Source organism: Dipodomys spectabilis, unplaced genomic scaffold (genome assembly GCF_019054845.1).
Source record: "Dipodomys spectabilis isolate Male_0828 unplaced genomic scaffold, ASM1905484v1 ptg000783l, whole genome shotgun sequence".
NCBI lineage: Eukaryota > Metazoa > Chordata > Mammalia > Rodentia > Heteromyidae > Dipodomys > Dipodomys spectabilis.
The window spans coordinates 3,675,791-3,700,529 of record NW_024871460.1 but is presented as its reverse complement, the minus strand read 5'-3'; the positions used below and the strand labels follow the sequence as shown (position 1 = coordinate 3,700,529).

Below are 24,739 nucleotides of genomic sequence, written 5' to 3'. Positions count from 1 at the left end.
GTCTCATGGACTTTCCTGCCTGGGCTGGCTTTGAACCATGATCCTCAGATCTCAGCCTCCTGAGTAGCTAGGATTATAGGCATGAGCCACCGGCACCTGACTAAGCCTTTCATATTCTATGAAGGAAAAATGTAGTCCTGGCCTTGTACTCAATCCCCTAGAAGTACATTTTGTTAATGCTTTTGAAGTTTATCCTGTTTTTTTTTTTATGTTGTCAGGAGGTGACACTATCTAAATAATAATGACATGTTTCATTAGGAACAATTTTATAATCATTAAAACGAGCAATTAAAATCACAAATCTAGTAATGAATAATCATGCAGGCAATAATCTATCACAACCATTCTCCGAAAATAGCAGTTGATGCTCATTAACTTTTTAAGCTTTTGCTTTTCCCAGTAGGAATAAACTTTATTACTTTTCTAGAAAAAAATGAGACTGCTAATTATAATAAGAATTTGCTTAAATCAATTTCTGACATCAGTTTTGATAGTGTCTTAATGTAGTCATTACAGATTATAATGTATTTATTGCAAATTCCTTCCATAAGATCTTTGCATTAAAAACTCATCCTAACATACAATCTGTTAGCAAAGGTCTCCTAGAGATTGTGCTTGACAAAGTGAGCCAAACACCAAAGTAAGGAGCTGGAGCAGGCCCTTGCCTGGTCTGTCAGCATCTTATGTAGTTGTGGTGGTGGTTGTTGTTGTTATAGTGGTGGTGGTGGTAGTGATTGTTTTAATCATCCTAGTAGATGATTCTCATTAGCTAGTATAATCCATAGTGCCCTATCTATGTATATTTGGTGCAGGTATATTCACAGAATCATATTTGAGGCCATCAAAGCTTTTATGGTCAATTTCCTGGGATGTTTTCTTGGCACTAGAGATCAAAACCAGGGCCTCACCAATGTTAGGCAGGCACTCTGCATTAAGCCACACCCCAAGCTGCTAATAAAAAATTTGTATCATAACAAAGACACATTGATCCAGGCTCTGATTGGCTCAGGCTTTTAATCCTAGCTACTAATGAGGCTGAGCTCTCAAGATTACAGTTTGAAGCCAGCCAGGGCAGGAAAATCTCTGAGACTCTTATCTCCAATTAACCACCAAAAGAGCTGGCAGTGGAGTTATGACTCAAGTAGTAGAGTACTAGCCTTGAACAAAAAAGCTCAAAGCTCTAAGTTCAAGCCCCAGGATTAGCACACACCAAAAAGAAGCATCATTTTTTAGAGCTTATATAATAAGAGAAAAGCAAAAACATAGAACAAAATGACATTTTCAACTCTGGTATCAATGTATTTCATTCTTGGTCTTTAATTGAATTGAATCTCTAATAAAAATATATATGCAAATTCAGCATTTTTTGAGAAGTAAGGTTTGAGACAGGGTGTCACCGAATATCCCAGCATGGCCTGGAACTCATTAGCTAGCCTAGGCTGACCTCAAACTCCTGATCCTCTTATCTCTCAAGTGCTATGAATACAAATATCGCCACTAGGCCTTGCTTCATGTTCAGCTTTATAATCTTACAACTAATGATAGTATTTATTATTTTTTTTTGTCTTTTCTTTTTGGCTACTGGAGATTGAACCCAGGATGTTGCACTTGCTAGGCGAGCGCTTTGGCACTGAGCTACATCCCAGCCCTAATGATGGCATTTATCTTAAAACATTTTACCAGTTAATCCCAAAGGACTTAACTCTTGCAAGCAAATTGATTCAAGAGAAATTCTTTTTTTGGGGGGGGGGGGGGTTGGGGGTATCCAGTCGTGGCCTGAACTCTGGGCCTGGGCGCTGTCCCTCAGCTCTTCAGCTCAAGGCTAGCGCTCACTACTTGAGCCACAGTGCCACTTCCCGCTTTTTTTTTTTTTTTTTGCTTATGTGGTACTGAGGAATCGAACCCAGGGCCTCATGCATGCAAGGCAAGCACTCTACCACTGAGCCACCTTCCCAGCCCCCTCAAGAGAAATTCTGAGACAGAGACTGGGAAGGTGGCTCAGTGGTAGAGTACTTGCCTTGCATGCATGAGGCCCTCAGTTTGATTCCTCGGCACCACATAAGCAGAAAAAGCTGGAAGTGAGGCTGAGGCTCAAGTGGTAGAGCACTAGTCTACAGCTGAAGAGCTGAGGGACAGCGCCCAGGCCCAGAGTTCAGGCCCCACGACCGACCAAAAAAAAAAAAGAGAGAGAGAAATTCTGAGACATTCTCTCTCAACATCTTAGTACAGGGGCCTGAACTTGGGGCTTCAACATTCTTGATTAGTCTTTTCCATTCATGGCTGCCACTACTGTACTACTTGAGCCACAACTCCAGTCCAGCTTTTTGCTGGTTAAGTAGAGCTGGATTCTTATGTACTTTTCTGCCCGGACTGGCTTTGAACCTTGATTCTCAGCTCTCAGCCTCCTGAGTAACTAGGATCACAGGCATGAGCCACCAGCACCTGGCTGACATGTCAAGATCTTTAACTAAGTTTTGCTCATAGCAACAGAGTATGGTAGTGCCCCTTTCCTATACTTTCACATTCAACAATTAGTATTCAATAGTGCTTGTATTAGTATGGAGTCATGTACTGCTAAAGAGCAAGGATATAGTCTGAGAGATAAATTCTTTGGTGATCACATTGTATGAGCACTGTAGCATACTTATACAGTACTAGATGGAACTGACCAGTTACCTGACAGGGCCTGGTCTTGATACCATCAAGGCCAAATGAACACGAGCTGTATGAGGCTGCTGCAAGTGTAAGGTAGTATATCAAGTAGGAGTAATCCAGTCTTAACACTAAAAATTATAGTAAATACATTAATGAGAAGCAATCATTTATTACTATCAGGTTATATACTATCCTGTATATGATTATATGTGTTTTACTTACACAATTGGTAGTGTAGAATGTTTATTTTCATCAATATCATCACAAACATCGAATAGTAAGTTGTACTACAACTTTACTACTGCTATATGTCACTGGGTGATGCTAATTTTTCAACCCTATGAAATCTGAGACAACAGTTGTTGAAACATTATGTTGGAAGATGATTGTATAGTTTATCATTGCGTATATATTTTTTATTGTGAAAATACTGTATAGAGGGGTTACAATTACATGGGCATAATTGCGTATATTAGTGTATATAAACATATTCATTAGTTTTTTGGCAAGTTTGTTACTCTAAATAGTGCCTCACTTTTGGTTGAATTTTCTTAATATAAGATAAAGAAATTGTAATTGTTATATAGAATTTTGTGAATTTCCTACTCATTCTAGTCAACTTTTTTAGTTGAATGGGCTTACCATTTCTTTTTAGTTGATTATAGTTTAGGAAATAACAATATTATCCTACTGTATATTATACATTAATTTTTTTTTTTTGGTCAGTCGTGGGGCTTGAACTCTGGGCTTGGGTGCTGTCCCTCAGCTCTTCAGCTCAAGGCAAGCGCTCCACCACTTGAGCCACAGCACCACTTCCAGTTTTCTAGTGGTTTATTGGAGATAAGAGTCTCACGGACTTTCCTGCCCGGGCTGGCTTTGAACTGTGATCCTCAGATCTCAGCCTCCTGACTAGCTAGGATTACAGGCATGAGCCACCGGTGCCCAGCCTTATTCATTAATTTTTCTATAGTATAAGAAAAGACAATTACAGCCGGGCACCGGTGACTCACATCTGTAATCCAAGCTATGCAGGAGACGAAGATCTAAGGATCATGGTTCAAAACTAGCTGGGCAGGAAAGTCACTGAGCTGTTTATCTCTAATTAACTATTTAAAAAAAAAAAAAAAGCCAGAGGTGGAGCTGTAGCTCAAGCTCAGTGACAGTGCCCGGCCTCTGAGTTCAAACCCAGGATTGACACAGGAAAAAACAAAAAACAGGAAAAAGTAATTTTAAAAAAGACTGTATAATTTCCAGTTTAATAGTTGTATCTGAACCTAATGTAAATAATAACTTTTTCTATCTCCAGGTTTTCTTTCTACCTTTAAGTAACACCATCCTCAGCTGTTTTAAAGATAATTCCATCTTTGCTTGGGAATGTGATACTCTTTTTTGCAAATATCAATTGCCAGCTCCACCTGAAAGTTCTAGTATAATATACAAAGTGTTTGCTGTAACCAGGTAATTATTAATTTTCTGAAAGTATAGTATATAATAAAATCTATTTAAAAAGAAAAAAGAAAAAAGCAACAACCAGCACCTGTAGCTCACATCTATAATCCTAGCTAGTTGGGAGGCTGAGAACCGGAGGATTGAGGTTTGAAGACTGCCCAGGCAGAAAAGTTCATGAGACCCCTTCTCATAGCCAGGCTTGTTGGTATGCATCTGTCATCATAGTTTTGTGGGAGGCTAAAAATAGTTCTAAGTCAGCATGATCAGAAAAGTCCTTGAGACTCTGTCTCAACAGAAGCAGTTTGGTGTAGTTAGCATGCATCTGTCATCCAGTTATGAAGGGAACCCTAAAACATGGTCCAAGTGTGTGTCTAGCAAGAAGTGAGACCTGTCTCAAAGGTAACTATTGTGAAAAAGGACTGGAAGTGTTTCTCAGTGGTAGAATGCCTGCCTACTTATACAGGGAAAATGAGTTTTTTGTCAGCTGGGATAAAGTTATTTATTTGTTAATTTGCCTTCCCTAAACTGAACATCTTGTAAGAGCAGGATTGCCAGACTCGTTCAGTTTACTTGACTTGTTCACTACTCTGATCCTGGCTTCTGGAGTGATAACTGACTGTACCAGACCTTTTAGAATTAAGAAGCAACAGCCTGGCCAGTCAGTATAGCTTTTCAACTCTGCTTCCTACTCCTCCTTCCTCCTCCCCTCATCTTTTATTGAGATCAGTAAGGACCAAACCCAGGGCCTAGGGCATGCTAGGCAAGTGCTTTATCACTGAGCTACTTTTCCAGCCCTTAACTTTTTTTTTTTTTTTTTGGTTGTAGGGCTTGAACTCTGGGCCTGAGCGCTGTCCCTCAGCTCTTCAGCTCAAGGCGAGCGCTCTACCACTTGAGCTACAGCACCACTCCCGGTTTTCTAGGGGTTTATTGGAGATAAGAGTTTCATAGACTTTCCTGCCCGGGCTGGCTTTGAACCGCCATCCTCAGATCTCAGCCTCCTGAGTAGCTAGGATTACAGGTGTGAGCCACCGGCGCCCGGCCAGCCCTTAACTTTTGTATCTTATAAAAAATAACTTCCTGAGCAGGAAAAAAGTTTGGCTCTTTTTAGTTTTCAAATAGAAATGTACTCGCTATCAATTCTTTTTTTTTTTTTTTGGTCAGTCATGGGGCCTGAACTCTGGGCCTGGGAGCTGTCTCTCAGCTCTTCAGTTCAAGGCTAGTGCTCTACCACTTGAGCCACAGTTCCACTTCCAGCTTTTTATCTGCTTATGTGGTGCTGAGGAATCGAACCCAGGGCCTCATGCATGCAAGGCAAGCACTCTACCACTGAGCCACCTTCCCAGCCCTTACTACGAATTCTTTTTTTTTTTTTTTTTTTTGCCAGTCCTGGGGCTTGAACTCAGGGCCTGGGCACTGTTGCCGAGCTTTTGCTCAAGGCTAACACACTATCACTTGAGTCACAGCGCCACTTGTGGCTTTTCCTGTACATGTGGTACTGAGGAATGGAACCCAGGGCTTCATGCATGCTAGGCAATCACTCTACCACTGAGCCACCTTCCCAGCCCTTACTACCAATTCTTTATGGAGAAATACAGAGAGTTGGATACTGTTGAGTTACTTTGCTGTTATTTAATAAAGTGTAAATGTTACTTAGAAACTCCAAATGATTGATGAACTGATACCTTAGGGCAATATGTGAAAAATGCATAAACCTGAGTTGTATGGTGGTCACTGGCTAAGGCAATATGTGAAAAATGCATAAACCTGAGTTGTATGGTGGTCACTGGCTACCTGTGACTAATAAACGTTTAAATCTGTTTCCTCAGTAGTTCTAGCCACTTTTCAAGTACCCTGGTGGGCAGCATGGATTAGAATATGTTTACCATCATAGAAAGTTGTACTGGACAGTGCTGCAATAAATAATTCAGCTAGTCTGGCTTCCTCACCTTTTGTTGTATAGAGATGGGCGGATCCTGGCTGCTGGAGGCAAATCAAATCATCTGCACTTGTGGTCCTTGGAAGCTACACGGCTCTTCAGAATTATCCAGATGCCTACCAAAATACGAGCCATTCGCCATCTGGAATTCCTTCCTGATAGCTTTGATGCTGGTTCTAATCAGGTTAGTAACAGAAATGTAGAGTGTTGTACTTTTTGAAAAAGAAATGTATTAGAACTTAGCTATTTAACTTACACTGTGACTTAGAGAATTGGAAATTACCAAGATATTTTTGTGAAAAGTTTAGAATTGAAAATTACCTATTCTTTTTTATTAATTACAAATGGTTACTTTAATATTCTTATTTTAAATTGCTTATCATGATGTCATATTCTTTTTTCTTAGTTTTTTGTCAGTCGTGTGGCTTAGATGCTGTCCCCAAGCTCTTTAGCTCAAGGCAAGCACTCTACCACTTGCCATTTTCATATCCTATGGAGTTGAAATAGTGACATAAAGGTTTTCTGAATGTGTAAAATTTGTAATAGGATCTTTCCAGGTATCCTCCAGAAAGGTTGTATTCACTGCTAATGAGGGGGTTTGTTCCCTGCCAGCCAGTCAGCCAAAGAGCATGCTTTTTACATTGTCCCTTCCAAACTGCCTTGTGTGTCGCAAGTACAACATCAGAATTGCCGCAGTAAGAGGGTTGTCATGTTTATGAAATCTTACTAGGAAACGAACTTGTACCTAAGGTACAGGCAAAAGAATTTATTTGCTTAAACTTTTGATTACATGCTTTATGTTTTTTTTTTTTTTTTGTCGGTCGTGGGGCTTGAACTCTGGGCCTGGGCGCTGTCCCTCAGCTCTTCAGCTCAAGGCGAGCGCTCTACCACTTGAGCTACAATGCCACTTCCGGTTTTCTGGTGGTTTATTGGAGATAGGAGTCTCACGGTCTTTCTTGCCCGGGCTGGCTTTGAACCTCGATCCTCAGATCTCAGCCTCCTGAGTAGCTAGGATTATAGGCGTGAGCCACCAGCGCCCGGCATGCTTTACGTTTTCAAACTATGTGTAAATAATGTTTTTTTCTTTAAAAGACTAGTTTCCCACCCACTTCTCTACCACTGTCCTTGGAATCCACAGTCTCTCTACACTCCCCAATATTAGTTATAATAGCTGAAGGGGAGCAGAGTGTAGGAAGCCCCACCAGGAATCACAGGGCTGTGTTTAGGCAGCAGGACAAACCTCCACCCTCCTCCATTCTGTCAGCCAGTGTGAGGTAAAAGTGAGCTTCATCCAAGCTTAGATGACCTCTATATAGTTCCCCTGTATATATTCCTTACTGTTTGAGGTTATAGTTGAGCTTGCCTGGCTTGAAGAAGGCAAATCAACCTAAGCCATAATTAGTGAGTTTTAGATGCATAGGGGCTAAATGAGAATAGAATCTCCTACAGTTTTTTCTTCTCAAAAAAATAGGGGCTGGGGGCTGGGAAGGTGGCTCAGTGGTAGAGCGCTTGCCTTGCATGCATGAGGCCCTGGGTTCGATTCCTCAGCACCACATAAGCAAAAAAAAAAGGAAAAAAAATATATATGTACATGTGCATCTACAGAGTATATGTGTATGTAGTTTCAGATTTTTAGCTTTTGAATGTCTTACAAACTCATTGTCTCTACTCTTAGGTTCTTGGAATACTAAGTCAAGATGGTATTATGAGGTTTGTCAATATACAGACCTGTAAACTTCTTTTTGAAATTGGGAGCCTTGATGAAGGGATTAGTTCATCAGTAATCAGCCCACACGGACGATATATTGCATCTATTATGGAAAATGGAAGCCTAAACATATATTCAGTTCAAGCATTAACACAAGAGATAAACAAGGTATGTTACCAAGCAAACAATAACTTTTTTAGAAAACATTATAACTTAATAAAGCTAATTTCATGCTTGGGTATTAATCTTATTGCACAAAGACATTGTTAAATCCATAGGTGGGCTTGGACACATGGTATGGATGGTAGAATACTTAAAGCCCTGAGTTCAGCCCCCAGGACTACAAAAAAATAAACATCCACTGATATCTTCAAGTAGGACTCCTAAAACCTGCCAGACTTACAAGAAGCAAATACACTTACTGTCATAAACCAAAAATATCAGAGCAGGGCTAGAAATGTGGCTCAGTGGTAGAGTGCTTGCTTAACATACATGAAGTCCTGGGTTTGATTTCACGGTACTACATAAACAGAAAAGGCTGGAATACTGTATATAGGGGTTACAGTTACATGAGTAAGGTAATGAGTACATTTCCTATCGAGCATTGTTAACCCCTCCTTTGTTTTTACCCTACCATCCCTTCCCTCTCCATATCCCCAACTCCTCCCTCCCCCACCCAACTGCATCTTTTGTATCTAGCAAAAACTGGCTTTGATTTGTTAGTCAGCAAGATACCATTCTTAGCAGTTCACTTGGACTTTCTGCCTGAAGAATAATTATATATAATAAAGCATGCCATTCAAGCAGATTTAGAAATCATTTATTACATGTCTTTTCCGAGAATATCTAGTAGGAGTCTTTTTTTTTTCTTTTAGCCACCTCCTCCTTTAGTCAAAGTGATTGAAGATTTGCCTAAGAATATCCCAACTTCTGGTGATGTTAAGATGAAGATGACATCAGGAAGAGTGCTTCGGCCAGCAAGATGTAAGGAGCACAAAACTCAAACTAGAATAATAAAGCAAGACCTGACTGGTAACTTAGAAAATAAAGAGGTAAGAAGACCTGACTAACTTGTGTTCGTCATCATTCTTCTCTAGCAAGGCTCATGATTCCTAGGTCATCATCATTTTTCCCTCTGTAGGGGCCTACCAGGATTATTATATAAAGATTATGAATAAGGATGATTTTATATATTATATATTTGTTATTATATAAAGAAGAGAAAAGTATTTCTAACTCTTTTTACATGGATACAGTATATGTTGATGGTTTTTACAAAGTCTATAAAATTATACTCTGTAATATGCTAGTAAGTGGTTAATGTGTGTTAATAAGAATCAAGATACGCCAATAATGTGAAATACATGGTAAGACCAAAATCACGTAAAACATCTCATTAATCAGTGATTTTGGTATCATGTATTGAAAGGATATTTTGATAATATTGGGTTAAATAAATTGTATTCAGTTAGATGTACATACCTAGGTGCTTCTTTACCTTTTTCTATGTAGGAAGTTTTAAGTTACATTTGTGACTATATAGATAAGGGTATAAAGGGAAATAGTGAAAGTATGCTTTTCTTCCATCTTGGTCCCTGTCCCATTGGCCACTGGACTCCCTGAAGGTAACCAAGATGCCATGTAGTAGGATTACATTGTGGTAACAAATTTCAATGAGTTTTTTTCTCTTTTTAAATTATCTGCAAAACACATTACTTTAGAATAGCAAATAAATACAAATATGAAGAGAAGTTATTAACATTATTTTAAGGAATTTTGTCTTTACTAGCAATCAATATACACACAAAAGTATGTACAAGTACAATGAATTTTCACAGACTGAACGTACCCATATCATCTGCACTCATATCAAAAAGTAAAACATGACCAACACCCTTCTTCTCCTTTCTAGACATCGCTCCTTACCTTGATGATAATTCTCTTTTAGGGAGAAGAGTGAGTAAAGGTACTGGAGATTGAATTTAGAATCTAACACATGCTAATAAGCATTCACTCTGCTACAGACCTATATCTCAGCTTAGAAAATTATTCTCATGATAGTACCATAGACTAATACTGTCAAACAGTGGTTTCTGAATGGATTTGCAACTTATACTCTAATCAGCAGTATTTGAGAGTTTTTGTTGTTCCATATTCTCACCAACACTTGGTATTTTTCACATTAATTATTTTGTGTGTGTGTTTGTGTGCACACACACACCAGTATTTGGGCTTTGAGTTCTTACTTGGCTTTGTTACTTAAAGCTGGCACTCTACCACTAGTAATTTTTTTTCTTTAAGAATTTTTTTTTTTCGGTCTTGGGGCTTGAACTCTGAGCTTGAGCATTGCTGTTCCTGAGCTCATTTGCTCAGGGCTAGTGCCTGCTGCTTTGAGCCACAGCACTATTTCTGGTTTTTGAGTGGTTAATTGGAGATAAGAGTCTCATGGGGACTTTTCTGCCTGGGCTGGCTTCAACTCACAATTCTCAGATCTTAGCCTCCTAAGTAACTGGGATTACAGATGTGAGCCACTGGCACTTGGCTTTCTTTATAAATTTTTAAATTATGAAATCTACATGTACAGAAGAGTATATAAAGCAGTATATAAAACAGTAAAGCTTAATTTAAAAAATAAAAAGATCACACATCTAACTTGAGTTAGGTGCTCTCACAGTTTGTTCAGATTTCATGCTTTGTTAGGGTTCAGTGTAGAAATCATTCATATTAGAAAAATACAAAGCAAAATCAGCGAAGGATAAGTGTACATGAGTTGAGGTCCAGAGAAATCAGGCACAAGCTTCCCAAAGTCTTCATCTCTATTTAATCCTTCTAGCAGTGAATTGTAATATACAATACCAAGTATTGTTTGCTAAGGAAATCATTAGAAACTCAATGCCTACATCTTTTACATGAGGCTAGTTATGTAGGCTTCTTGGCCTCCTGAGTTCAGGGATTACAGATGTGTACCATCACACCTGGCATACATGTTGTATTCTCAGATTGGAAGTAGATTACCATGTTTTTACTTGCCTGTCACTTGTTTATACTATCTTTTTATAGAATGAATTGTCAGATGGATTAAACAAAAAACGTTTACAAATCTTATTAAAAGGCTATGGTGAATATCCAACAAAATACAGGTAAATTTTTAATTCTTTTTTTTTTTTTTGTGGGTGGGTGTGGGGAAGCAGCGGTAATCTGGCACCATTTTTTTCTCAATCATTATCCGAAAAGAAAACATTCTCAAAAAACACCAAGAATCAGTGGCTCACGCCTGAAATCCTAGCTACTCAGGAGACTGTGGTCTGAGGATCTTAGTTCAAAGCCAGCCAGGGCAGGAAAGTGTGAGACTCTTATCTCCAGTGAACCACCAGAAAACTGGAAGTGGTGCTGTGGCTCAATTGGTAGAGTACTCACCTTGAGCTGAAGAGCTGAGGGACAGCACCTAGGCCCAGAGTTCAAACCCCATGACGGACAAAAAAAGAAAGAAAACATTCTCAAGTAGTATCATTACAAAAAGCTCTGATAAGCCAGTCACTGGTAGCTCAGACCTGTAATCCTAGCTCTCAGGATGCTGAGATCTGAGGATCGCAGTTTGAAGCCAGCCCAGGCAGGAAAGTCTGAGACTCTTATGTCCAATAAACTACTAGGAAAAGGCCAGAAGTGGTGCTGTGGCTCAAGTGGTAGAGTGCTAGCCTTGAGCAAAAAGAAGCTCAGGGACAGCACCCAGGTCCACAGTTCAAGCCCCAGAACTGGAAGGAAGGAAGGGGAAAAAAAAACAGCTCTGATAAAGCCGTCACTACGGTGTGTCATAAAGCAGGTACAAGGTATTTTGCATTCAGGGAGGTAGGATACAGTCCTGTCCTACATCTATACTACTAGGAGGTACAATTAACAAGGCATTATTTGAGACTTGATTCTACTTTTCCCATTAGAGGGCCCAAAGAATGGTTTGACCCAGCTCTGTAAAATTCACTTTCTTAGATTAAATTCTTTACACTAAATCACTTTTGCTCAAAAAGTTTTTATTTAAAATTACATTTTAATTTCAGGATGTTCATTTGGCGCTCTTTATTACAACTGCCTGAAAATCATACTGCATTTAGCAACCTACTAGATAAGGGCACTCATGTGGCATTTCTCAACCTTCAGAAGTTATACCCCATCAAAAGTAGGAAGCTACTCAGAGTTTTACAGAGGTATGTTACAGCTGTGGACATGAAACCTATAGATAGTCATTGCAATGTTTTAAAATCCTTTGTCACTTTGATTATCCTGTGTGACATATTGGCTCATTTGAAAATCAGACATATGCATGTATATATAGTACATATGAATATTAGCTGTGTTGTGTTCTAGAAAACAGGAATCTTTTTGATTACTTAAAGGAATGAAGCAGTATATTAGAAAGAGCTTAGAATTTAAAGGCAAAAGACCCAGCTTTGAAATCTTATTCCATAGCTGAGTAACTGATGTAGGATATGTCATTATCTCATCATTAATTTCTTACACCAGCTTAACACCAGCTTTCAAGGATTTCTGGCATAATTAGAAGAAAATCTCTTAGAATTTAAGACATTGATACCTGTTCCTAAGATCCATTACTTCCCCAGAAATCAGTAAAGTGCTGACAATCTAATTCTATTAGTCCCTCTCCTTTTATGAACAGGGTAATTTCTATAAAGAAGAACTTTTTTGTTATCAACTCTTTTTTTTTTTTTTTTGGGTCCAGTCATGGGGCCTGAACTCTGGGCCTGGGTGCTATCCCTCAGCTCTTCAGCTCAAGGCTAGCACTCTACCACTTGAGCCACAGCGCCACTTCTGGCTTTTTTCTTTTTGCTTATATGGTGCTGAGGAATCAAACCCAGGGCCTCATGCATGCAAGGCAAGTGCTCTACCACTGAGCCACCTTCCCAGCCCCTGTTATCAACTCTTAAGATACAATCTACATATAAAAAAGTTCAATAGTGGCTGGGAAGGTGGCTCAGCAGTAGAGTGTTTGCCTTGCATGCGTGAGGCCCTGGGTTCGATTCCTCAGCACCACATAAGCAGAAAAAGCTAGCAGGGGTGCTGTAGCTCAAGTGGTGGAGCACTAACCTTGAGCTGAAGAGCTGAGGGAAAGTGTCCAGGCCCAGAGTTCAGGCCTGTGACTGACCAAAAAAAGAGAAGGAAAGAAAATAAATAAAATAGAAAAGTTGAATACTTGGGATTGTTTTCTTTTTTTAATTTATTAGTTTTAAGAATAGTGAATTAAGCCGTGCGCCGGTGGCTCACGCCTGTAATTCTAGCTACAGGAGGCTGAGATCTGAGGATCACGGTTCAAAGCCAGCCCAGGCAAGGAAAGTCCGTAAGACACTTATCTCCAATAAAACCACTAGAAAACCGGAAGTGGCGCTGTGGCTCAAGTGGTAGAGCGTTTGCCTTGAGCTGAAGAGCGGAGGGATAGTGCCCAAGCCCAGAGTTCAAGCCCCACAACCGACCAAAAAAAAAAAAAGAATAGCAAATTAATTACTTTAAAGGACACCAGAATGAAAAATGTATTTATGCTAGGCACTGGTAGCTCATGCCTCTAAATCCTAGCTACTCAAGAGGCTGAGATCTGAGGATCACAGTTTGAAGCCAGTCCAGTCAGGAAAGTGTGAGACTCTTACCCTCCAATTAACTACCAAAGGCCAGCAGCGTAGCTATAAATAGCTCAAGTGGTAAATTGCTAGCCTTCAGCTCAAAAGCCCATGAGTTCAAGCTCCAGAATTTGCACACACACACACACACACACAGTATATTCATGATAAATTAAGATTTAAATGTACAGACATTTCCAGGAAACAGAACCAAAAAGGAGTTTTTCAAAGTGGTATTTTCCATTCAGATTTAGGACTCCAGAGTTTTTGCATAATTTCTTTGATTTCATATTTGAATGCTTTCCTCATTGGCTTAATTGTTACCTTTGTATCCTCATCCCTCTTCTTCCTCCTTCCTTTACCTCCTCCCCTTTCTCCTTTCTCTCCTTCTCTCCACCCCCTCCCCCTTTATTGCATGCAAGGGATCCTACCAAACCCAGGTCCTAGAGCATTACTAGGCAAGATTTTTATCACTGAGCTACATCTCCTGAAAATATTTAAAGTTTTATTTTGTCTTATCCTTTCTTTCTAATAAAGAAAGTTGTGTTTCTAAATCAAATGTTAAAAAAAAAAGATAACATTCAACTCAGTCTGGTTTCTATTCCCTCCATCCTATTCTTATCAGTAACCTTTTTAATGTTTATAAATTAATTTACTTTATTGTTATTATAGAAGTGATGCACAGAGGGATTACAATTACATGAGCTAGGTAATGACTACATTTCCTTTCATACAACGTCTTCTGTTCCCTCATTCTCTCCCAGTCCCTCCCTCCCATATCCACTCACAAGTTGTATAGTTCACTTTCATCAATGTCCAGTGAACTCCACTTTTTGACCCCTTTTGCCTCGAATTCTGTAACCTTCTCCTCACCCTCTTGAAGATACACATGTGAATACACCATACATAAGGTAAAGAAGACAAAATCATAAAAACTAAAAAACAAAGTCTCTTATTTCCACATCTTTGTTTCAGTATGTATTGTTTGATATTAATATGAAGAACACTTAGGCATTGCACCTTTGTGTTTCTCTCCTCAGAGAATCCTCTTTTGGTCGAACTGTGTAAACATCCTGAATAATTTGTTATATCCCTGTGCATTTGAGATCTGATTTCCACATATCAGAAAAAAACATGTGTCATTTATCTCTCTGAGCTTGCTTACCTCATTTAACATGATTTGTTCTAGGTCCATCTATTTCCCTATAAATGACATTATTTTATTCTTTCTAATGGCTGTGTAAAATGCTATTGTGTATAGATACCACATTTTTGGGATCCACTCATCTATTGTGGGGCATCTGGTCTGTTTCTTAATCTTGGCTATTGTGAATAGTGCAGCAGTGAACATGGATGTGCAGGTATCCTTATATCCTGGCTCAGGCAGTCAGTAATAAACATCATAGATATATATTCTTCTTCCTTAGGTAAATAGTTGTATCCTATTACACATGTGAGTATATTTTTGAACATTTGTGTACCTTTTTAAATTTAACAAAATAGTTTTAGATATTTCAAAGCAATGTGTAGAAAAATTTCTCTTTTCCTTTTATATCTGCTTTGTTCTCCATTGTACAGATATAGTATAGTTTATTTCATCTGTCCCCTATTAATGAACGGTTGGATTATTTCCAGTCTTAAGAGCATGCTCTATTAATTAGCTCTAAGTCCATTATTAAATTGAAATGTAATGTGTATCAAAGGGTAAATGTGTAATATACCGCTCTTGAGTAAGAGAAAAAATAAGATTAAGACCTGACTCAGGGAGAGATGGGATTTTATTTTTCCCATTGGTCTTCACATATACTGTGCTTTGCTGCTGTGCATAAGTCTGTATAAGAAACATCGCAGCTCTGACATTTGTCCAAATATGATGGTGGTATAAATAGACACTTTTGGATTAGGATTTTTTTTTTGCACTGGCTGGTTTTTTGGTTTGATTTTTGGTTTTTAGTGTTTCTTTTTGTTTTCTTGGCTGTTGTTTTTGTGTGTGTGTGTCTGTCAGTCCTGAGGCTTCAACTCAGGGCCTGGGCACTTTACGTAAGCTTTTGTGCTCAAGGCTAGTGTTCTGCCACTTGAGCCACAGCTTCACATGAAGCTTTTTGGTGGTTCATTGGAGTCTTAGATTTTTCTGCCTGGCCAGCTTCAAACTGCAATGTTCAGATCTCAGCCTCCTGAGTAGAACTAAAGACAGTGCCCAGCCTGTTGATATTATAAATATGTGTGTGTGTACATATATATATATATATATATATATATATACTTTGACTCAACAATTCCACTTATAAGAATTTATTCAAATCTGTATTTTCACATGAAGCATGAGTACAGTATTGTTTATGAAAGGGTAGAAAGGTCTTACAGACCCAAGAATACAGATCTTGTTAAAAAAAAAAAAGTTATATCCATAAACAGTTCTCATATATCTGCAAAATACCATGAGGATATTTTTCTAGTATACTGATATAAACTTTTCCCAAGAGGTTCTTAATTTAAGATGATAGAATACTGAATGTTGTGATACATGCCTATAATTCCACCTACTTGGGAGGCAGAGATTGGGAGACTTGAGGTTCAAGGCTGTGTTGAGCAAGACCTATCTCAAACAAGCCTAGTATGGGGTTGCTCACATGTAATCCCAGATGAATAGGAGTTTAGATAGAAGGATCACAGTCCAAATCTGGCCCTGGGCAAAAATCAGAAGATCCTATCTGAAAAATAAAGCATAAAAGGGTAGGTGACTGGACTCAGGTAGTAGAGTGCCCAGTGAGCGAAGAGGGAGGGCAAACTATGTGTGTTTTGGTTTGGGTTTGTTTGTTTTGTGCCAGCACTGAAGCTTGTACTCTCACTTGGCTTATTTTTACTTGTGACTGGTGCTCTACCACGTGAGCCCTATCTCCAGTCAGGCTTTTGGCTGGATAATAGGAGATGGAATCTGGAGAGCTTGCTTGCCTAAACTGGCTTTGCACCTTGATTCTCAGGTCAGCCCCCTAAGTAGGTAGGATCACAGGCATGAGCCATGGTGCCTGGTCATATTTGTGAATTTTATAATAGGATTTAGAGTTTTAGGTGTGATTACTTCTAAAGAGGAGCTATATGGTAAAAGAACAATTTTTGCCAAATGTATGTTTTGTACGGAACTTTTTATGACGTGAATATGTTGTTTATACAGATTTCAATAACGTTACTGTTCTCTGGTCTTTATTTCCTTCTTCTGTTTGCAGAACACTGTCTGCTTTAGCTCACTGGTCTTCTATCTTTAGTGACACACCATATCTTCCACTGTTGGCATTTCCATTTGTAAAATTATTCCAGAACAACCAACTCATCTGTTTTGAAGTTGTTGCTACTCTCATAAGTAAGTAGTCATTACAGAATGAAACCAAGAATAGATTCTCACACATTTTCCTGATGTCTTCATACCTTCGCAATATTTGACAATTCTTGACATCTTTACTTTTAAGTTAAAGTGTGAAATAATCAAGTGTAAAGTATAAAGTAGATGTTTCTGTCATATCTATCTAAGCCTTTATTTGCAAGATTTTTCTTTTTTTTCTTTTTTTTTTTTTTAATTTTATTTTATTTTAATTGAGAACATACTGTACAGAGGGGTTACAATTACATGGGCAGGAAAATGCATACATTTCTTACCAAGCATTGCAGCCTCCTCCTTTGTTTACCCTTCACCTCCCTTCCCAGCCTCCCCCCTCCCCCCCATATTTTTTTTTATTTTTTTGTCGGTTGTGGGGCCTGAACTCTGGGCCTGGGCACTGTCTCTCAGTTCTTCAGCTCAAAGCTGGCGCTCTACCACTTGAGCCACAGCACCACTTCCAGCTTTCTTCTTTTTGCTAATGTGGTGCTGAGGAATTAAACCCAGGCCTCATGCATGCAAGGCAAGCACTCTACCTCTGAGCCACCTTCCTAGCCCCAAGAGCTATAAATTTTAGAAGATCATTATAGACAGATTTGAATATAGACAGATTTGAAGCAAATCTCTTACCTACTGAAAGTAGATTATGTTCAAAGAACTGTTTCTAAGTATATAAAACACTTTGTATACCATGGTGTTTTATTTATATTTGTTTTATTTAAATGCTCAACAACAAATTAAATAATGGAATTGGAAAGCCTTTATAACTCATATGTAATACAATGTTGTCTTCTCTCGCTAATTTGAGATATGAGCTCTTTTTGTGTGGTCAGTGCTGAGATTGCCAGCCTTGCCACTGCCTGGCTAGGCCAGGAGATCTTAATATCAAAGAATGCAATCACAGTTTACTACATTGGGTATTTCCAATCCAAAATCCAGAATCAGAAGCTTCTTCAACCCCTTTAGATTTTTGCATTTTAGACTTCAGGATTAAGGTTGCTTACCTGGTAAAATCTATTCAGATATTCCAAAATCAAAAAAAAACTTTGAAGTCCAAAAATATAGTCAGCAGAAAACAAATACTTCAGACTTCAAATAGATGTGCTTGTTCATTGGATCATTTTGACCCAATTTTCCTGACAATACTGAAGAAACCTGCAAAATTTCTACCCGCCTAAGATGTTCTGTTAACATGATGGAATTTGTAAATCTCTTGCTTAAGAATTTAGAAGTCTTTTTCTTATTTATTCAGTCATATTTAGAACAAAAAAAGAGGAGTGAATTCCTTTAAGAATTACAAAAAAAAAAAAAAGAGCACTGTTCATAACCTGCCAGCCTGGCTAGCTGTGGTTGGTGGGTTCCATTCCAGTGCTACAGCATTTCCAGTGACACATGACTGGCTGACTGGCTTTCAGTTTCAGGTCTTGGGGACATGTTATTAAAAACAAACTAGGAGGGGTTAACAATGCTCAATAGGAAATGTACTCATTACCTTACTCATGTAACTGTAACTCCTTTATATAGTATCTTTACGATTAAAAAAAATGTTAAAAACTAGCCAGCTGCCAGTGGCTCATGCCTATAAGCCTTGTTACTCAGGGGGCTGAGATGCTAGAATCATGGTTCGAAGCCAGTCTGAGCAGGAATGTTTGTGAAACTCTTATCTCCAATAAATATTCAGAAAAGGCCAGAAGTGGCAGTGTGGCTCAAGCGGTAGAACACTAGCCTTGAGCACAAAGAGCTCAGAGATAGCATGAAGGCCCAGAGTTCAAGCCCTAGGAACAGTAAAAACAAACAAACAAACAAAAACCTGGGTGTGCTGTAAGCAGTCCCAGCACTATGGAGGCTACTTCAAGGGGATCAAAAGTTCAAGGCTAGCTGGGTGTCAGTGGCTTAGGTCTGAAATTCTAGCTCAGGGACAGGGCCTAGGCTTGAGTTCAAGCCCAAGGACCAGCACAAAAACAATAATTTCAAGACCAGCCTTGACTACATAATGTAATCAGGACACTATTAAAAAATAAAAGAAGAAGCCAGGAGCTGGTGGGTCACACCTGTAATCCTAGCTACTCAGGAGGCTAAGATCTGGGATCATGGTTCAAAGCCAGCCCAGGCAGGAAAGGCCATGAGGTTCTTATCTCCAATAAACCACTAGAAAACCGCAAGTGGTGCTGTGGCTCACGTGGTAGAGCGCTGGCCTTGAGCTGAAGAGCTGAGGGAGCCCCACAACTGACAAAAATAAAATAAAAGAAGAAAAAATCCATGAGGGTATTCAGTATGTATTATGGAAAATGAGCTATGCAACTTGTGGGCAGGGATGGGAAGGGGAGATTGGGGGAAAGCAAATGAAGGGGTGACATTGTCTAAAAGAAATGTGCACATTGCCTGAAATTTGCATTGGTAGCCCCTGTATAACACCTTAATAATAACAATAAAATTATATTCTTAAAAATCAGAGGTCAGGCACTGATGGCCCATGCCTATAATCCTAGCTACTCAGGAGGCTGAGATCTTGAAGATCATGGTTCAAAGCCAGACCAGGCAGGGAAGTCCCTGTGAGACTCTTATCTCCAATTAACCACTAGAAAACTGGAAGTAGAACTGTGGCTCAAAGTGGTAGAGTACTCAGGGACAGCACCCAGCCCTGGGTTCAAGCCCCATGACTAACCCCCTCCCCAAAAAAAATTGTTCTTTGATATAGAAAGATACTTAAATTTCCTTTAATTTTTTTTCTTTGTAGTAAATTGGTGTCAACACTGGTTTGAATACTTTCCTAACCCTCCCATCAATATTCTTAGTATGATAGAAAATGTTTTGGCATTTTGTGATAAACAACTGCTCCAGCACTTCATAGATCATGATATAACTTCCCAGGTAAGAAGTATAGGGCTTTTAGAAAGATTTAATTTATTTGGGGACCTAACATTGATTCTGGTATAAATAAAATAGTACTTCTATGGAGTAATAAAAATATACTATGCTTTGTATTTTTAACACGATTTCATTTTTTTTCTTAATATATTTTTATTGTAAAGATATTGTACAGAGTAGTTACAGTTACATGAGCAAGGTAATGAGTCCATTTCCTATGGAGCAGTGTTCCACCCTCCTTTATTTTCCCCTACCATCCCTTTCCTCCCCAACTCCTCCCTTTTTTCCCCCACCCCATTCTTTTTTATTATACCAACTTCCTCAAAGTCTATAAAGAAGTGGAGATGTGGCCCAATTGGTAGAGTGCCAGCCTTGAAGGAAAAAGCTAAAGGACAGCTCCCAGTCCCTGAGTTCAAGCCCCAGTGCTGGCAAAAAAAAAAAAAAAAAAGTCTATAAAGAGAATGTCTGTCTTCCTAATAGTATAAAATGATGTAGCTCAGTGATGGCCACTTGCCAGTACTGAGAGGAAAGTGGGAGTGGTATGAAAGTTCCAAATTAAGACAGTAATTCTTTTTGTTGTTATTGTTTTGTGCTGATCCCAGGGCTTGAACTCAAGGCCTGGTTGCTGCTTAAACTCTTTTGTTCAAGGGTAGTGTTCTACCACTTGAGCCACAGCAACACTTCTGGCTTTTTCTGAGTTGTTGTTTGCTGGCTTTGAACCACAATTTTCATATTCCAGCCTCCTGAGTAGCTAGGACTACAGTCATGAGCCACCAACACCCACCAGATACTGTTTTATAACAATGTGCTTAATATGCCTTCACACATGAAATGTAAGAGAATATTGTCAGTGACTGTGTTTTGACTAATTTATTGTTCTTCACTTTAGCTGTACGCTTGGCCTCTTCTTGAAACGGTGTTCTCAGAAGTGCTGACCAGAGAGGAGTGGCTCAAATTATTTGATAACATCTTCTCCAACCAACCTTCCTTCCTTCTGATGACTGTGGTAGCCTACAGCACATGTTCTAGAGCTCCTTTGCTCAACTGCACTCTTAAAGATGATTTTACGGTAAATACCCTGTTGTTAAGAGGGCTGGGATATATAGCTGAGTGGTAGAATACCTTGGGTTCAATTCCCAGCATTACTAATAAATAAGTAAGTAAATGAGAGGCTCAAATTTCACTCTTTTCTATTAAAAATTGTATTGCTTGACTTCACACCTACTATACATCAAGCATGGATGCTCTGTGGTAGAACTAGAATAGATCATCACATTTCTGACCTTTATGTAAATATATAAACAAAATTTCAGCAGATTGTTCATCTTAGAATCATAGTGTAGCACTGGGGGTATGCCTTGAGGCCTATAAAAAGGATGTTGGACACTTCTGGTAGTTTATCCAGTGTAGGTTCTTAGTAGTAACCCTCCCGGTCTACCCCAGTCTGGATGCTTAGCTTATATACAAGAAAACTTTGAGGTTTGGTAGGAAAATGACAGAGAGGGCTGGGAAGGTGGCTCAGTGGTAGAGTGCATGCCTTGCATGCATAAGGCCCTGGGTTCCATTCCTCAGCACCACATAAGCAGAAAAGGCCAGAAGTGGCGCTGTAGCTCAAGTAGTAGAGCACTTGCCTTCAGCTGAAGAACTAAAGGACAGCGCCCAGGCCCAGAGTTCAGGCCCCACAACTGACCAAAAAAAAAAGAAAGAAAGAAAATGACTGAGAGAAAGCAAAAGCATCAGAGGTAGCTTCATAAGAGCTTGGTAAGAGGCTCAAATAGTTGGGGTTTTCCTGTATATATGTGACTTTTTTGATTACTGTTGATTCATTATGTTTGCTTTCTGGTCACATAACGTACAATGCATGTTTTAGAGTTTGGTTCTGCCAGCACAGATTATATGGACCATTTCAGATACTATTAAGCAGCCAAACTAACTTATTTGCAAAGATTCATTCACTTTCTAAGTTGATTTAGATTTTGTGTTTTAAAAAACTTGAACAGAAAAAGATTGTTTTTTGCTGAAGCATCTTTTAAATTTTACAATGGAGCTTTCATTTTGGGTTAAAATATTTAAGTTTGATTTCAAAATTTCATATTATAGTGACATTTTACTACTTTTTGTGGCATAGTACTTGGGTTTGAACTTAGGACCTCATGTTCGCTACTACTTGAGCCCCATCCCAGCCCTCTTCTGCTTTCTTATTTTTTGAATAAGGTCTTACATTTTTGCCTAGCCACTCTAGACCACAATCCTCTTGTTATACTTCTCTTGTAGCTGGGATCACAGGCATGGTACCACCACACAGCTTATTGGTTGAAATGTTTGCCTAACTAGCCTTGAACTATGATTCTCCCTATCTTTACCTCCTGAGTAGCAGGAATTATAGGCATAAGCTATCATGCCTAGCTAACATTTTAACAATATCAACTTGAATCTTTAAAAAATAAGTTTAGGGGGCTAGGAAGGTGGCTCAGTGGTAGAGCACTTGCCTTGTATGCATGAGGCCCCGGGTTTGATTCCTCAGCACCACATAAGCAGGAAAAAAAAGCCAGAAGTGGTGCTATGGCTCAAGTGGTAGTGCGCTAGCCTTGAGCTGAAGAGCTGAGGAACAGCGCCCAGGCTCAGAGCTCAAGCCCCATGACTAGACCCAAAAAATAAATAAATAAATAAGTTCAGGCCTGGAAAGGTGGCTCAGTGGTAGAGTGCTTGCCTTGCATGCATGAGGCCCTGGGTTCGATTCCTCAATACGACATAAGCAGAAAAGGCCAGAAGTGATGTTGTGGCTCAAGTGGTACTATGGCTCAAGTGGTAAAGCACCAGCCTTGAGCTGAAGAGCTAAGGGACAGCACCCAGGCCCAGAGTTCAGGCCCTACAACCAACCAAAAAAAAAAAAAAAAGTTTTAAAAAAAGCTTCAGTAAACTTGCAGAAAATAACATGTTGAATTAAAATTCTAGATAATTTTCAAAAAAGAAAAGAAGATTATTCATATTTTATTTTATTTTATTTTGGTCCTGCATCTTGAACTTGGGGCTCAGGCACTATGCTTAAGCTCTTCTGGTTTTCTGGTAGCTACTGGTGCTAAGAGTTGCAAGGACTTTCCTGCCCCAGATGACTTCAAGCTGCAGTCCTCAGGTCTCATTCTCCTGAATAGCTAGGCGGGAGCCACAGGTGCCAGCCACATTTAAACTTTTGAACTCTTATTTTAGTTAATTCTACGTTAGCATTGCATTAAGTAAATCTCAAGTTTTCTTGCAGTATTTTTTTCATCATCGGAATAACTTGGATATAAATGTTGTGATTAGAGAAGCTTATCACCTCATGGAGACCACACCTGCTGATATTCATCCAGACAGCATGCTGGATGCTTTTGTTGCACTGACAAAAGGGCAGTATCCAGTATTTAATCAATATCCAAAGTTTGTCGTGGATTTCCAGACACGGGAACGAGAAAGAATAAGGAATGATGAGTTGGATTACTTGAGAGAAAGGTAATTATGAAGTACTTATTGTTTAATAGAAGTGGAATCTGTTGTAAATCTAAACAAGAACTTTAAGGAAAATTGTATTTAAGCAGGACACTAGTGGCTCATATCTATAATCCTAGCTACCTAGGAGACTGAGATCTACAGATTATGGTTTGAAGTCAACCTGGGCAGGAAAGTCCATAAGACTCTTATCCCCAATAAACTATTCAGAAAAAGCTATGTGTGGCACTGCGGCTCAAGTGGTAGAGTACTTGCCTTGAGCACAAAGAGGCTCAGTGACAGTGCCCAGGCCCTGAGTTCAAGTCCCAGGACTGGCCAAAAAAAAAAAAAGCATTTAAATTATTAAGTATTAGTGTAGAACCAAAGTTTTAAGATATGAGATGTATTTATTTATTCTCATAGCTGTAAATAAAGTCAGGTCTTATACACTAATCAAATGTATATTTTGTGTCATGGTTTACCTAAATTTGCTTTTGTGTTCATATTTTCATAATAACAAATATTGTATACTTAAGGCAGACAGTTGAAAATATGCAAGCTGAAGTAGATCAGCAAAGACTTGAAGATGAAGCTTGGTACCAAAAACAAGAAGAGCTCCGTAAAGCAGAAGAAGCAAGAAGAGAAATGCTCTTGCATGAAGAGGAGAAGATGGTACAGCAAAGACAGAGGCATGTGTTACTATTTTGAAAATGTCCATGCATGAGTTAGTGAAATAACTTTCATTTTATTTCATTTTCTCCTTTAGAAATAGACTATGTGGAATTATCTAGGTTCATTTCCACTAAGCAAATATTTAAGTTAATAAAAAAGAATAAAGGGCTGGGAAGTTGGCTCAGTGGTAGAGTGCTTGCCTTGCATGCATGAGGCCCTGGGTTCGATTCCTCAGCACCACATAAGCAAAAAGAAAAAAGCTGGAAGTGGCACTGTGGCTCAAGTGGTAGAGCGCCAGCCTTAAGCTGAAGAGCTGAGGGACAGCGCCCAGGCCCAGAGTTCAGACCCCACGACTGGACCCCCAAAAAAATAAATAAAATAAAATAAAGAATAAAAAAATATGAGGTAGAATTAATTCTAAAGCTATACTGAATATTGCACTTAGTTTTTTTTTTGTTGTTTTTTTGTCAGTCGGGCTTGAACTCTGGGTGGGCCTGGACGCTGTTCCTTAGCTCTTCAGCTCAAGGCAAGTGCTCTACCACTTGAGCCACAGCACCACTTCCAGTTTTCTGGTGGTTAATTGGAAATAAGATCTCATGGACCTTGCTGCCCAGGCTGGCTTTGAACCTCGATCCTCAGATCTCAGCCTCTGAGTAGCTAGGATTACAGGCGTGAGCCACCAGCGCCCAGCTTTCACTTAGCTTTTTTTTTTTTTGCACTTAGCTTTTAAAGTAAAAGATCTAGATGTAGCTGGGAAGGTGGCTCAGTGGTAGAGCGCTTGCCTTGCATGCATGAGGCCCCCTGGGTTCGATTCCTCAGCACCACATAAGCAAAAAGAAAAAAAAGCCGGAAGTGGTGCTGTGGCTCAAGTGGTAGAGCGCTAGCCTTGAGCTAAAGAGCTGAGGGACAGTGCCCAGGCCCAGAGTTCAGGCCCCACGACTGGACCAAAAAAAAAAAAGATCTAGATGTATGCTCTAAAGGGCATTACTTAGAAA

The 24,739-nt window shown here is 39.2% G+C and overlaps 1 protein-coding gene and 1 non-coding gene across 11 annotated transcripts in view; both read left to right on the top strand.

Annotated features, from left to right (window-relative positions):
- Positions 1-24,739, top strand: part of Tbc1d31 (TBC1 domain family member 31) — a 62,840-nt gene that overhangs the window by 15,986 nt on the left and 22,115 nt on the right. For 9 of the 10 annotated variants that reach the window (XM_042673133.1, XM_042673132.1, XM_042673134.1 and 6 more), the window contains 11 exons: positions 3,962-4,113; positions 6,065-6,224; positions 7,716-7,916; positions 8,624-8,800; positions 10,809-10,888; positions 11,801-11,947; positions 16,594-16,727; positions 19,477-19,610; positions 20,497-20,676; positions 22,864-23,096; positions 23,609-23,761. In XM_042673133.1, the coding sequence (XP_042529067.1) occupies positions 3,962-4,113; positions 6,065-6,224; positions 7,716-7,916; positions 8,624-8,800; positions 10,809-10,888; positions 11,801-11,947; positions 16,594-16,727; positions 19,477-19,610; positions 20,497-20,676; positions 22,864-23,096; positions 23,609-23,761 (1,751 nt within the window). Of the gene's footprint in view, positions 1-3,961; positions 4,114-6,064; positions 6,225-7,715; positions 7,917-8,623; positions 8,801-10,808; positions 10,889-11,800; positions 11,948-16,593; positions 16,728-19,476; positions 19,611-20,496; positions 20,677-22,863; positions 23,097-23,608; positions 23,762-24,739 lie in introns of those variants that run through there. The other variant, XM_042673139.1, reaches the window with a different exon arrangement.
- LOC122102502 lies at positions 18,052-18,175 on the top strand. The gene has a single exon (XR_006146514.1). It is a non-coding gene; the product is annotated as a small nucleolar RNA SNORA54 (small nucleolar RNA).